Source organism: Trachypithecus francoisi, unplaced genomic scaffold (genome assembly GCF_009764315.1).
Source record: "Trachypithecus francoisi isolate TF-2019V2 unplaced genomic scaffold, Tfra_2.0 Lachesis_group19, whole genome shotgun sequence".
NCBI lineage: Eukaryota > Metazoa > Chordata > Mammalia > Primates > Cercopithecidae > Trachypithecus > Trachypithecus francoisi.
The window spans coordinates 18,698,027-18,712,113 of NW_022681464.1; the positions used below are offsets into that span (position 1 = coordinate 18,698,027).

The 14,087-nt window shown below is 55.1% G+C and overlaps 1 protein-coding gene across 37 annotated transcripts in view; it reads left to right on the forward strand.

The window, feature by feature from the left end:
- Window positions 1-14,087, forward strand: part of CELF4 (CUGBP Elav-like family member 4) — a 320,371-nt gene that overhangs the window by 301,562 nt on the left and 4,722 nt on the right. For 13 of the 37 annotated variants that reach the window (XR_004429192.1, XR_004429189.1, XR_004429191.1 and 10 more), the window contains exons 11-12: window positions 3,746-3,829; window positions 9,066-9,237. Coding sequence is in view for 29 of the 37 variants with exons in the window: in XM_033177915.1 (XP_033033806.1) it covers window positions 3,746-3,829; window positions 9,066-9,193 (212 nt within the window). In the remaining 8 variants the exon portion in view is untranslated. Of the gene's footprint in view, window positions 1-3,745; window positions 3,890-8,610; window positions 8,690-9,065; window positions 9,238-14,087 lie in introns of all 37 variants that reach the window. The other 24 variants (XR_004429194.1, XR_004429195.1, XM_033177924.1 and 21 more) reach the window with 3 other exon arrangements.

The following is a 14,087-nucleotide window of genomic DNA, read 5'->3' on the forward strand; positions in this document are numbered from 1 at the left end:
AGTGTCTGTGCACATCGCCCTTTCTTTACCAAGCTACCACCCCTTCCAAGGCTGTGCGTGAGGCATACCGCCCCAGCTCACACCCAGCAGGCAACTTCTGAGATCGGGGGCATCAGGGCTTCCCGTGCCCACGAGAGCCAAGTTACAGGACTCAGAGGGGTGCACAGGAAGGCCCAGTCTGTACCCTGCCGCACGCTGCTGCAGCTGAGGGACACTGGGCTACAACTGGTGAAGTGGGGGTGGGGGTGGTCCCCTCATTGGGCTGCAACCCTGGGCCTACCCTGCCCTTGCCTTCCCCACAGTCCAAGCCTTCATCAATCAGACCAGGGCCACAAGGGGTGGGATCCAGGAGTCCCCATGTCAACTGCTCCAGGTCCAGAACAGAGAGCTGTGCCCACAGGCCCTGATATTTTTCTCCCACTGGTTTCAGGCCATTGTCAGCTCCCTGAGTCACTCTGGCCTGTTGGCTCAGGAATCTCTGAATCCTGCCCCACCCCTCACACAGCTACAGGTCAATGCCACCCTGCCCAACACACATGACAGCCCCTACTGCAGGCCTTAAACTCAGGCTCCCATGGGCCCTCCTGCCCCTCTCCCACCCTACACTCTGCACCATCCTGTGCATGTAGCTCTGAACTCCTCATTCCTTCTCTCCATCTCTGAGCAGCTGCAGTTCCTGCCCCACTATACCCTGCTCCCTAGTCTAGGCCCTCTGTGGCCAGTCCTGTCTCCAGCCTCTCCTTGGAGTGGTGGGATCTGCTGCCATTGTCCCCATTCTCCCAGGCCATGGTGCATGGGTTGAGCCACCCCAGGGAAGCAAGGGATGGGGAAGAGTAACACACCAACAGAGCCGCACAGCATGGGTGGGTGAGGGCATGGCACTGAGAGTGGTTTGTCAGGAAGGCTTCTGTGGGTCTGGAAGGATGAGCAGAGGTTGGCAGCACATAGAACTGGGGAGGCAGGTGGTCCAGGCAGGGGGAACAGCGGGAGCAAAAGTACAGCTGCTGCAGAGTCCAAGGTGAGCATGGGGCCAGGGAGAGACAGGTGCAAGGTGGGCTGGAGCCTGGCCAAAACCGTGTCCCACAGAGTTGTCCAAGTCATGGACAAGAAAGAAGGCTGTGTTCCTCCAACCCCGCCAAGAGTTGGCCTTTTTACGTCGTGGTCCCCTCCCCATGAGGAAAGTCATGGAAATATCAGGATATTCTGGTGGCAGGGGAGGACCCTTCTGCCACCTCCTCATCTTTGAGTTAAGCCTGAAAATGGACAGATGCCTGAATTCCCCAGAGGCCATCTGCCCCACAGATTGGACGAGGTTACCCTCAGGGATGGCTGCCACAGTGGCTCTGCCAGGGCTGCAGGGTGGTCAGGGGTAGCTGCTTTCTGTCTCTGCAGCTCCGCTTCACTATTTCTCAGAAGGCTAGCCTGGACCAGATTGGTCTCTAAAGTCCTGCCAGTTCTACCATCTGCATGTTCTGTCATCTGTGAATGAGGGAGTGCAGACGGGCTTGGAGGTAGCTGGAGTTAGACAGCATGTGGACTCACTGTCCAGGGGAAGGGACTAGAGCTGCTACCCTGGCTCCTTTGTCAGGCGTGGGCTAGAGAGTCATCCCTGGGGCTCCACCACACACCGTGCACATGGGATTGAGCCTGTGGGCCCTGTCTGTGAAGGCTCCTTATCTCTAAGGAGAACAGATGTAACTTCCACATAAAGCAGCTTGCAGAACTTGAACTCGGAGCCAGGGCCCTAAGTCAAGGCAGGTGTCAGCCTGGGGTGGAGCAGTTAGGGCCTGGAAGAGTGAGGATGGCAGGAGGAAGGAAGGTGTGTGCGGGGCTGGAGGGGGCTGGGCAGGAGGACGTAAGAAGGAGCATGCCCCTGGGAGCAGCCAGTCTGGTTGGAGAGGAAAACCTCCAGACATAAAGGAGAAAGAGCCCCACCCCAGAGGATGGAGTGTGGATTCGGGCACGAGCAGGGAGAGGCCGGAGGTTCTTTCAGAGAGGGAGGGTATGGGGAGCTGGGGGCCATCAAGGGCACATTCACAGGGCATGAACCAGTGGGAAGACAGCATGGTTGGAGGGGACAGGGTGAGGGGAGGGCCACCAGAGCTCAGGGGTATCCAGCACCAGGAACCCCTGGAAGGGGGTGAGGGAGCACATTTGTGCCTGGTTCTGAATGCGCCGTCCCCTGGCAGGATGCCTGGGAGCCAGCAGTCCAGGGAGGGGAGGCCGGAGGGCTGGGTGGGCAGAGGGTGCAGGGTGAGCAGCAAGGAGGGAGGAGGCCAGTGGCTCCTTGGGCAGCTTTAGGGGTTGGGGAAATTTTTGTTCTAGGCTGTGAACCTCGAGGGAGTAGAAATAGATGGAGAAAAGGAGGAGAGTGGAAGGTAGAGGAGCAGAAGAGAAGGTGCAGAGTCTCTAAATCGAGTCTTTGCTCCAGAACTGGGTTGTCTGGCAGCCTCACTGCTCCTGGAGAACAAGGACGGTTGGCTCTGGCTGCGAAAGCCATGCAGCAGCCCACGTCGGTGCCTTACAGCCTTCACTGTTCAGCTCACGCCTAGGTTTCCAGCAGCCTCTGGTCAGAACCTTGCTTCTTACACAGCGCTAGGTGCAGCTGGTTCCTTCCCATTGCCACCACAGCTTGGATGTCATCATTGAAATGACCACAGGTCACTTTAAAAGATGAAACTATATGTGGCATATGCCATGTAAGACACATCTTGGAACGATTTCCATTTCAAAGAGTTAAAATTGAGTGTTTTGACTATTTCAAAAGAAACAGGAAAATAGTTATTGGGAATTTTAGAAAGCTAAAGCCCTGCTTAGTGTTCAGGGAGTCTGGGGTATTGAGATTTTTTGGTAGCAAGAGGGAGAAAACTCACACTATGGAGACAGAGAGGCTGGGCTCATGTCCTGGCTCCAGGCCCCTCCCAGCTGTGTGTGTTTTGGCAGGTGACTTAACCTCTCTGGGCCTCACTTCCTCATCTGTGAAGTGGCAATGATGATAATAACATCACATAGTTTGTGCTGCCGAAGTCACAGGGCTGTTACCGTGGTAACGAAATGAAGAACATTCATGTCATGAGGCTGGAGGGTTTCCTGGCTAATCATAGAGCCTCGGTTGCAGCCCTTCCTACGCACCTATACAGGAGGAGGCAGGATAAATTTTGGTTTCCTGGGTGTGAGGAACTGGGCAGGACAGTTGGGCCATGAGGGGCAGATGAGAAGGAGAGACTGCAGGCCAGGGGGAGGATGGGCACCCAAGTCCTAGAGTCTGAGCTTGGCCTGCGAGAGGGGAAAGTGGGGTGTCTCCTCAGCACAGGACACAGCTGCCCCAGGGGATACCCTGGTCCCCCCAGAGCAGGGGCTGGGCAGGAGGGAGGCCTCCCGGATCTCCCGGGCCTTCCCTATCCTCAGCAACTGGTTTCCAGAGACACAGCAGTAGGTCGACTCCGCCTCTGGCGCCCTAGGGTTTCCAAGACTATGCTACAGATCCATTTTATAGAAAAGGCAGCCAAGGCACAGAGAGGTTCAGTGACTTGCCCAAGGGCAGAGCAGAGACCGGAGCTCAGACCTGGGGCTCAGCATCCCTGCCTCTTCTGGGGCTCCCTTGGATCTGGAATGAGACCCCCCCTCCTAACCTTGCCCCCACCCCTCCCTGCTGTGCTGCCTAACTCGCTCACCTCTCCTCTGTCTCTCTCTTCCCCCACCCCGCCATCCCTCCTCCCCCGCCCACCCCCTCCCCTCACCGCAGGGCCCGAGGGCTGTAACCTGTTCATCTACCATCTGCCCCAGGAGTTTGGGGACGCTGAGCTGATGCAGATGTTCCTCCCTTTCGGTAATGTCATCTCCTCGAAAGTGTTTGTGGATCGGGCGACTAACCAAAGTAAATGCTTTGGTGGGTAAAGATAACAAACCAATTAGCTTCACCTAGGACAGGGCGGTGCTCACACCAACCTACTGGTGTCCGACTGCTTTTAACCTGCTCCTTCACATTGCCCCCGCCCCAGCTGCTCCATGGCCCTTGCCAGCCTCATCTCACCCTTCTCTCTCCCACTACTCCTTTTGCTTCTTGGCTTTCCCTACCCACCCCACCTGGCTCCCCATCTCCCACTCCCAGTCCAAGAAATGGGTTTCCTCTTCCAGCCAAATTCCAACCAACTGAGAAGGGAAAGGGGCCGCTTTGAGCAGGGGTAGGAGGGGCAGCAGGCAGAGCCCAGCCACACCCATTCCCCCAGTAGCCCCTCTCCTCTCATGGTGAGAGTGGCCTGGCCTGAGCCCCAAGGCTAAAGCAGAGCGTGACACCTGGACAGGGCAATCACCCAGCCAGGCCCCTCTCCTGCCCGCCCCTTGGCCTCCTCTCTCCAGCTTTCTGTCCTGCCCCAACTCCTTCTCTGTCTACCCTGCTTTTTGCTTCCCTCCTGCCCTCCCCACTCACCTGCCTCAGGCCACCAGAGGTGGGTATTGTTGAGGAGTCAGGAAGAGGAGACTGGTCCCTGCCCTCAGGAAGCCTAAGCACTGAGCTTAGATGAAAATTATATTTACAGCAGTGAAATCGGCCAGGCACCTAATAATGAAGCGACAAGAAAGGCAGATGGATGTAAATACACAGAAAGAAAGGGAGGGAATTCCAGGTGGGGAGAATTGGATGAGGAAGGCATGGGGCTGGGGTGAAAGGAGCCAGAGGACAGTGAGACTAGGCATGGGGGTGTGCTGTCTGTGTTTCCACTACACAGATGGGGATGCTTCGTGCAGTGTAGTAGGCAGTGGAAATGGTGGGAGATCCTTGAACTGAGAGTAATAAAAATACAGTTTGCCGGAAATGTGCCCAGGGCATGGTGTTAGATGGGAGAGGGAAAACTTGGAAGCATCCAGAAGTATGGCTGTCAGATAAAATATAGGATGGCCAGTTAAATTTGAATTTCAGATAGACAAAGTATCCATTTTTAGTATAAGTATGTACTTACAGTAAAAAAGTATTTATTGTTGATCTGAAGCTTAAATGTAACTGGTATCCCGTGTTTTTATTTGCTAAGTCTGGCAACCCTATCTAGGAAGCGTCAGACCTCCTCCTGGAATTTCATTTCACCCTCTCCTCCACTCCTCCTTGTTGCCCTCCGACCTCCTCATCCTTCTCCATCAGCCCTTCCTTCTGGGCTAGACCCTTTCATAAGTCATGAGGACTAAAGAGTCCAGGCCCCAGAGAGCCACATATGGAACCAGAGCCGAGTCTGCCAGAAACTCAGTATCTCCAGGCTGACCCCCAGATTCTGGGGCTGGGAGGAGAGAGTAGGAGGCTATGTTGCCAGGGAACCCAAGTCACAGCTTGGGGGTGGTGGAGGGGAGAGGAGACAGGAGTGCAGCATCAGGAAGCACATGCTAAGGAGTTTCCACTCTGGAGTCCAACTTTCTGGAATCATGAAAGGCTTGAGGATTCAGAACATGTTCCCCAAAGTAGTCAAGATCTTTGCACCATTGTCCCTTCCCCTCTGGAGCCGCCACAGGGAACTTGTGGTCTTTCAATGGCATGGAGTTGCCCCAGCAGCTCATTTCTCTCTGGGTGTGGAAAAACAAAGCAAAAGCAAAAGACAGAGTTGCGGGCCTCCACTCTTTGGTATTTCCCCTTATGAATTACAATTATGTACGTAAAAACAACAAGCTGGAAATCAGTTGCATCTGCTCTTTAAGTAAGTCCCAAATGTTACATAAATGAGAAGAGCACTGCTGAGAGCCCAGGAAGCTCTGGGCGCCTCTGCTGGAACAGGTTTAGTCTCCAGCCATAGCCAGACTTGGCTCATTTGCACTGTCCCGGGTGTGGGTGCAGCCCGGCTTTCCAAAGGCATTTCCTCGCAGTATACTCTAAGCACTATCCTCTTCAAGCTGTTAGCCCACTTAAATTAGCCAGGACTACATTTTTTTCTTCCTGCTTTTTAAAGAAACATTCTTTGTATACCTCTAATCTAGCTCTCCTCTCTTGAACAAATTTCTGATGTCAAGCATACCAGCCCTGAAAAAAGGACAGACTCCTGAGATGCTGGTCCAGCCCAGCTGTTCCTGGTTAAGCCACTTGGGTTCTCTCTCTCACCAGGCAGCTGAACTTTCTGCCAATAATATCACAGAGGCCTTTAAAGTGAGACCCAGGCTGGGCGCAGTGGCTCATGCCTATAATACCAGCACTTTGGGGAGGCCGAGGTGGGCAGATCACTTGAAGACAGGAGTTCGAAACCAGCCTGGCCAACATGGTGAAACTCCATCTCTACTAAAAATACAAAAATTAGCTGGGCATGATGGCGGGTGCCTGAAGTCCCACCTACTTGGGAGGTGGAGGCAGAAGAATTGCTTGAACTCAGGAAGGGAGGTTATAGTGAGCCGAGATCACACCACTGCACTCCAACCTAGCGACACAGCAATACTCCGTCTCAAAAATAAATAAGCAAAATAAATACATAAACAAAAATAAAATAAAGTGAGACCTAACTTCAGCATTCCCTCATGGGCAAGTCATTTAGCCCTGTGAGCCTCACTGGCTTCCTCTGTAAAAGGGGGATTTGAATCACTGCCCCAGGGATGCTGTTAGGGAGCTTACCCAGGGCAGACCCTCAGGAAGTGCTAGGTCCCCTTTGTTCTTAAAGTGCTATTTTTGCTGTAAAAGTGGCCCTATGTTAAAGAGAACTCCTCAAAGGCCACATTCACTCTTTATAAGCATACATGTAAATTTATGAGCAGAATCTTCCAGAGACCTTCATGAGGGCATGTCAAGCAGAAAAGTTCCTATGTCGGAAGGAGGGCTGGGGGGATACCATGGGGGGATTCTACCTGCGGGCCTTCCCACAGGGCCTGGGAGAAGAAACCTTCTGAGGGTAGGAAGACGGCAGGAGAGGTAGCTCTGGAAGAAGGAAGATGGTCCTAGAAGCATGAACTTGGGTGACAGTGCCCAGAGCCCTGCCACAGGGGCCTCCAGTCTGCAGGGGAGAGACCCTGCTCTGACTGCTAGCCAGTTAATAACAGTTCAAAGGAAGAAAAGTTTCCTGGACCCTGGACTCCTCCTCAACTCTTGGGCTTCCGGGGAGCGCTACACTCTTCCCGGAAGGCTGGGCTTCTGCCCTCCTCCAGAACTTTCTCTCTGCTCCCCGCACACAGTGGTTCTGCCTGCCTCTACACCTGTGCCCTAGACAGCTCCTCCAGCCCTTTTTATCTTCTTTCCCCTCCCTTCTTTGAGCTGAGGTGGATGATAAGAGGAATGAGGGGCAGCATGTCCCCCATAGTCAGGCTACCTTGTCCTGGCAGGGACAGCTTTTGTCCAGCCACCTTCCTTATTCTGGGGAAAGCAGTATCAACACACAATTCACATATTTGAAAACTGCTCCGGTTTACTAAGGACTTGACTTTAGTGATTAGACATACAGGTCAGTGGAGGTGGGGACAGGCCAGGAGGGGCTGAGGAGGAGCTGGTAGAAACATGGCTGGAGGCAAATCTCCGACTATGGATCAGCTGAAATTCTCCCTATTTATTCTGGTATCTATATTTATACAGAGGTTGGTTTTGTTGCTCTGGGCCCAGCTGACCAATTGTTGTGCTTGTTCGGCTGCAGAGCAAACTTGAGCAAGACAGGAAGGAGAGGAGAGAAAGTAAGAGACGACGGAGGCAGCATCTGGGGCAGAGGGAAAGAGGGAAAAAGAGCCACTAGGTAGGGAAAGTGAGGAAGGGCTCTCTTTCTTGGAGAGAAGTCCCAAGGCAGGTCCGAGGTACCACGAACAGTTAACTGAGAAGACGGCTTCTACCTCACTCGGGGGTGGCTGTGCATCTCTGTCTTACACCTAATGGCCATTTGGGGACCAGTACACAATGGGCACGTTCAGGGGAAGGCCTCGGTATCTCGCCAAGCTTTCATATATTTTGCAGGATCTAAGTCCTTTTTACAGGAGAAAAGGCCTCTAAAGTCGAATAAGTTCAAGGAAATACTAGATTAAACAAAACTATAAAAGTTAATTTACTACATCTCGGTGAGGGAGGGGACGTTATTTGTTGATATGCTGGACTGGCCCAGTGGGCCTGGCTATAAATCTCCTGACCACACAAGACCTTTCTCGAGGAGCACCTGTTAGGGTCAGTTTGGGAAATGCTGATGTAAAATGTTGTCTCTATAAGGAGATGCATTCCGAGTTCCCCAAAGGTGACTTCTGACCTTTTGGGAACATGGCCCGTGCCCATCTGGGACCTGCGTGGGTGGGCCTGGGAGCCGCAAGATTCTGCATCCCATGTGGGCACAGGAGTGAACCTGTGGGAAGCGCTTCTGCACGGAGGCCTGTGGCCTGATTTGCACTGATGGTCTTGTTACTTGTTGCGGACATATCAGCTGGTGCATGCTTAGTCCACAGCACAGGGCGTGGAGAAGAGAGGTGCCGACGGCGCCCGGGGCGAGGTGACGCCCAGGGCCCACCCGGAGCCTGGAGGGGCGGGCAGAGCCGGGAGTGGGGGCGGAGGAGCTGCGAGAGCTCAGCCTCAGGGCCTCCCCCGACGGCCGGGCACCTGCGCTGGCGAGGGGGGCGGCCGGGCCGGCGGTGAAGTTTCTCGGCGGCGCCTCCCTCCCGGCCCCTCGCACTCGTCTCTCTCCCCAGGCCGGCACCCTGTGCCCGCGCGCTGCCAGGCCCCCTCCTGTCAGGGAGGACAGTGTCCAATAAACTCCTCCACCCGCAGGTGTGTCCGCCCTCTCCCGCCAAGGCGAGGGCTGAGGTGCCGGGGCCGGCGGGGGTGGGGGGCGGGCGCCTCTTCGAGCGCCGCCCGGCCGCGGGCCCAACCTGGGGAGCGGGCGCCGGGCGAGCGGCGCGGCCAGAGACGAGGCGCAGGTCAGCGAGCCGGGACCCCGCCAGCGCCTGCCCGGGGAGGAGCCTCGCACGCGTGCGCGGGCTGGAGGGGGGCCGGCACCGGGGCGGGGCCTGGGGCGGGGACCTAGGGGAGGAGCCTCAGGCCGCCCCGCCCCGCCCCCCTGTCCCCCCACCCCCACCCCTCCCCGCCGGCAGCGCCCCGGGCGGCCCCGTGGAAACCCAGGCCCTCGTCCCTCGTGTCTCGCCAGGCTTCGTGAGCTTCGACAACCCGGCCAGCGCGCAGACTGCCATCCAGGCCATGAACGGCTTCCAGATAGGCATGAAGAGGCTCAAGGTGCAGCTGAAGCGGCCCAAAGACGCCAATCGCCCGTACTGAGCGCCGGCGGGAGCGTCCCCCGGGGGAGACCAGGACTCGCACAGGTAACCGGGGGCGGCCGGGGCGCGGGGACGGGGGTTGGGAGGGAACCAGACGGACCCGCCGCCTTCTCCGGCCTCCGTGGGCCGGACCCTCACTGGTGCCTTGGACCCGCTGCGCCCGGCTCAACCTGCTCCTCGCCCTGCGCCTCTGGCCAGGCGCAGAGCTGCCGTCACCCCGGCAGAAAGGCAGAAATGGGCCTGGCCATCTCCCTGTGGCAGGGCCACCAGGGGCAGGAGTGAGGGAGCCACTCCGGGCGGGTGAGGCGAGGCCTAGGCCTCGCCTCCGGGTCTACATTGGCAGTCCTGTTGGCCAGAGAACCCTGGGGTGAACAGGTGGCAAGCTCAGGCTGAGAGAGGTTGGGGGCAGAACAGGCTCTACCCAGGAGAGCTGCAGCCGCCCGCGGGGCCTGCTCCCTGACCCCCAACTCTCTCCCCAGTTCTTCCAGGAGGGCTGATAGTCTTTAGACACTTGACCCCTGCACCCCTCTCTTTCCCCATAGCTCAGTGAAGAGAGGAAGGACAGGATCTTTCAAAGGGAACTTGACTGAGAAACAAAGCAGGATGGGACGAAAGCTGAGGAAGGTGATGGTACAGCACTGAGATCCCGGGCCCTGCCTGCCCAACATGGGTCTTGATGAGGGGTAGTTGTTACCTTTTCTGCTGGGCTGGGTCCTGCCTAGGAGCTGAAGACGCAGTCAGCCACGCCTCTTCCAGCCCAAGTGTTCCCCTGAGCAAAGTGCTTCCTGCAGAAAGAATGGGGGGAGATACCCCAGGTAGAAAGAATGGGGGGAGACACCCCAGGACATCAAAAGTCAACCTTCAGTCTGGTTTCCCCCAATGCTGTGGCTCTTGCAGCCTCGGCTTCTTCACAGAGCAGAGGTGAAGGCTCCCTTTGGGCCTTTCCAGCTCAGCACCCTGCTGCCCTCTGACCGCCCCTCCCCGCCCATGTTCCTCCATTTATTCAGCATTATTGTGTGCCAGCTATTGTGTTAGGTACTTGGGGTTCAGCAATGAGCAAGACTGAGAAGGTGGAGACAGACAATAAACAATGACATGTGAGCAAATAATATGATATAGTATGTCAAGATTGTTGGCTACAATTAAACCACATGGACAGTGTAGACCTCATTGAGGAAGTGAATTGGAGCATAGAAGGTGAGGGGAGCAGCCATGCCCCTGCCTCTGAGGGAACAGTCAGCATAGAGGCTGCAAGGTGGGGCTGCAAAGTGGGGTAGGAACAGCAGGAGACTGGGTTGCTGAGAGAGTGAGGAGGGCCACCTGGTGTGGGGCCTTGAAGGCCACTATGTGGACTTTGGTCTCTTCTCTGAAATGGGAGATGGAGAGAGCACTGGAGAGTTCTGAACAGAAGAGTGATGGGTAACTTGAATTTCAGTGGGGTCACCCTGGCTGTTATGTTGATAATAGCTTGTAGGGGGCCAAAGCATAGATCTACTGCACTGACCACTCAGTCCAGCATCACAGCAGTTGATGAGATGTGAAGGAATTGATTTCTAGATGTATTTTGAAAGAGGAGCCAAGGATGAGTCCCAGGCTTTTGGCCCAAGTCACTGGAAGAACAGAGAGATTGGGAGAAAGATCAGGCATGTGAGAATTACACATTTAAGCTGAGTTTCAGAGTCCAGAGTTTGGGAGGGAGGTCTCCAGCTTCTCAGTCTCCCCTCAAATCTTCCACCCAGTGCTGGGGTACAGACACCAGCAGAACACCCTTCCTCCACCCAGAAGTAGCAACTTTCACCCTCTGAGAGCAGGGGCCTTCTCTCCGGGGGAGTGCTTGTGCCACCACTCTCTGCAATCCTGGAAAAGCCAAACTAGTCTTTCCTGCCTCCTGGTTTCCCGTCCTTGCCCAATTCTGGCTTGTGTCCAGATGCAAAGACACATGTTATTCAGAGTTGAGGCACCTTCTTGTGCCAGGCACTGGGCTCAGTGCTGGGGATGCAAGGATGAATGAGTCACCATCCATGCCCTCAAGGAGCTTCTGGCTCTGTGCACACACGGACACCAGGAGGCAGCCTGCAGATGGGGGCATTTCCATAAAAATGGAGGGACGGTTTCATGAAAGCTGCTTTTTCTGTATGTAGAACACTTTTTCTTAAATCAGCATAGCTCTGCCATTAAGGTGTGACCTGGGTTAGGGTGCTTGTCCTCTTTGGGCCTCTTTTTTCTCATTAATGAAACTAAGTGTTAGAGTCAACTAGAGGATTTGGGGGTAGGGGGATATGAATCAGGCCGGGTCATGCCCTGAGATTCCAAGGGGCACCCCTGAAAGTAGCTTGCCTTAGGTTCCTTGGCTCAAGCCAGGGTAAAACCTCCAGGTTAGAGGAATTCCCAGATGAAGGAGGGAGAAGGCAGGTTTATTGTTTGGGATATAAAGTCAGAAGTGCCCACAGGGTTGAACCAGCTGGCATTCAGAGTTGGGGATGGGGCTTGGGAGGGGTGGTTTAAAATACAGAGTGGGTTCTTCCACCAGGGCATATAAAGGGCAGAAAGATTAGAACCCTAGACCTTCACACAGTGCTTACCAGGCACCAGGCACTGCTGAGAGGTAACAACTAGGAGGTGTAACTACATAGCTACAACTACCTATAAGGTAGGTAGTGTTAGTATTTCCATTTCACATATGGGGCACAGAGAGATTAAGTAGCTTGCTCATCAGCTAGTGAATCGCAGAGCCAAGCTTTGAAGCCAGGGAGCCTACTTGCCTTCGAGTGAGGATGAGAAGCCCCACCCTACCCCCACCCCAACCCATCACCCCAGAGTATCCTGAATGTCCTGAGGGAGCATGTATGACACCTCACTTTTCTGGGGTCAGCCATCTAATCACCTCCTTTCTACTAAGCAGTCCTGTAAAAAAACTACAATGTGACATAACTCCTACAGTAAAGTTGACATTTAATTTTCATTTAGACAGCATTTTAACAAATGGTGCTGTCAGGCTTCCCAGCCCAAGACTGTTGGAAGTTCTAATAGAAGGAGGGTGCTAAGAAGAGATAGGGAGCTTCTAAAGGCAGCCTTGGGGACTGCAGTGAGAAGTAGCTGCCCTTGGACTGCCAGCGAGGGAGGAAAAGGCACAAAAAAGCAGCTAAAATAGTGCCTGCTTATCACAGGCCAGTAAAGGGTATTCATTCGTGCTGAGGCCTGAGCTGCAGCCCCAGGTGCTCAGAAGGGCAGGAAGCCTGAGCAGGAGCTGAGGGACCAGCCATAGCTGGGAGCAAAGTGGGAAGTGGAAGGGGGACCTCAGGGCTAGGGCAGCTGCCCCATGGTGGTGCAGGTTTTCTAAGGCCAAGTCAGAAGGGAGTGGAGCAGACCTGGGGGAGGGAGCGGGGCCCAGGCAGGGCAGCTGTGGGGAGTACAGTTGGGCTTTGGTTCCATGAAGCAAGGTCCTGGGTGGGGTGGGATCAGGGTTGGAGTCAGTGACTCTCATTCCTGGCTGGTTTTCTGCTTCCCCACTGCCCTACCCGTCTGACGGCTTGGGTTTGTTGTCTTGTGCTAAGAGGGGAGTTTCTCTAAGCAATCTTTGCCAGGAAACTAAATAAGGAAGGAAGCAAAGGCAGGAAGAGTAGGCAAAAACATGCATGTAGCCAGGTCCACAGCCAGCGGGCAGAACACACCCAGCCTGGCCCCGCCCAGCTCAGAGACTGGCCTCTGAGCCCCTTGTTCTGCCACCGCTTACCAGACACACTGGGCCCCAGCAGCAGGCCAGATTCTCAGACTCCTAGCACTCCAGTTCTATGGCTGGAGAGTGCACCAAGCATCTTATCCTGACCCCAGTGAGTCCTGTGACTCTGGCTTTGAGTATGCTTTTGGGAAGGGTCAGGTCCAGGCTTCTTTGAGTCTGACCTATACAGGGCCGGGCTGTGGCTTTGGGCCTGGCCCTCCTTTGCTTGAGTCCAGCTGATTTTAGGACCTGAGACCTGAATTGGTTCAGCCTCCCCATAATTTCCTCACCCAGCTTGGTGAGTTGGGCTTCTCCATGCTGGTCAGTGATCCCATTGCCACACCTAGGGCTGTGCTCTGTGAGCCTCCACCCCGAGAGTGGCCAGGAAGGGGTCACCCTACAGGCAGAAGAGGAGATGCATCCTAATGAAGAGAGTAGCCAGCTGAGCCTGAGCCTGTGGAGTCTTGGGGGCTCCTCAAGGACTGAGTGTGAGGGTGTATTATGTGTCTAGGGCCATGCATGTGTGAGAGATGAGGGTGTGTATGAGGAAGTTTCCTAGATTGAGCTTTAGGGACAGGGGCTGTGTGCTATTCAGGTTTGTGTTGCAGTACACAGGACAGTGCTTGGCCCTGACAGGCAGCTGTACTCTAAAACTGGGAGAAGAGCAGGCAGAGTGGGAAGGAGTGAATGAATGCCCGTGAGGGGCTCAGGGCTGGAACGGAGGGGGAAAGAGGAGAGTCCCAGGGAGTCCTTGAGTTGCAGTTGCCACAGCTCCCATCTGCTGGCAATACCCTCCTTAGTTCCTTAGGCCTCTTCTCCCATGCCAATGGGAGCTGCCCATTGGCCATCCTGGGTGGGTCTAAGGTCTTTTGGGAGGAGTTGGAAGTGGCATTTCAGGACTTGGGGGGCATGAAACGGTCCCTGATCTGGGGGAAGGAGATCCAATGTTGGAAGAACAAAGAAGCCAGCCCTCGTGGGCAGGCAGGCTTGGGTCTGCAGAGGAGGAGTCTGGGGTGCGTCTGTGAAGGTTGAGCTGGAGGCCAGGCTTGGGCTTAGCTACTTTGCCCCGCATCCACAGTGACATTTTTAGATCCCAGGCCTCCCTTCCTCCCTCCCTGAAGGAAATCATAAAGGTGAGAGCAATTCAGTCCGCTGTATGTAGAAGCCTGTGGCCTCG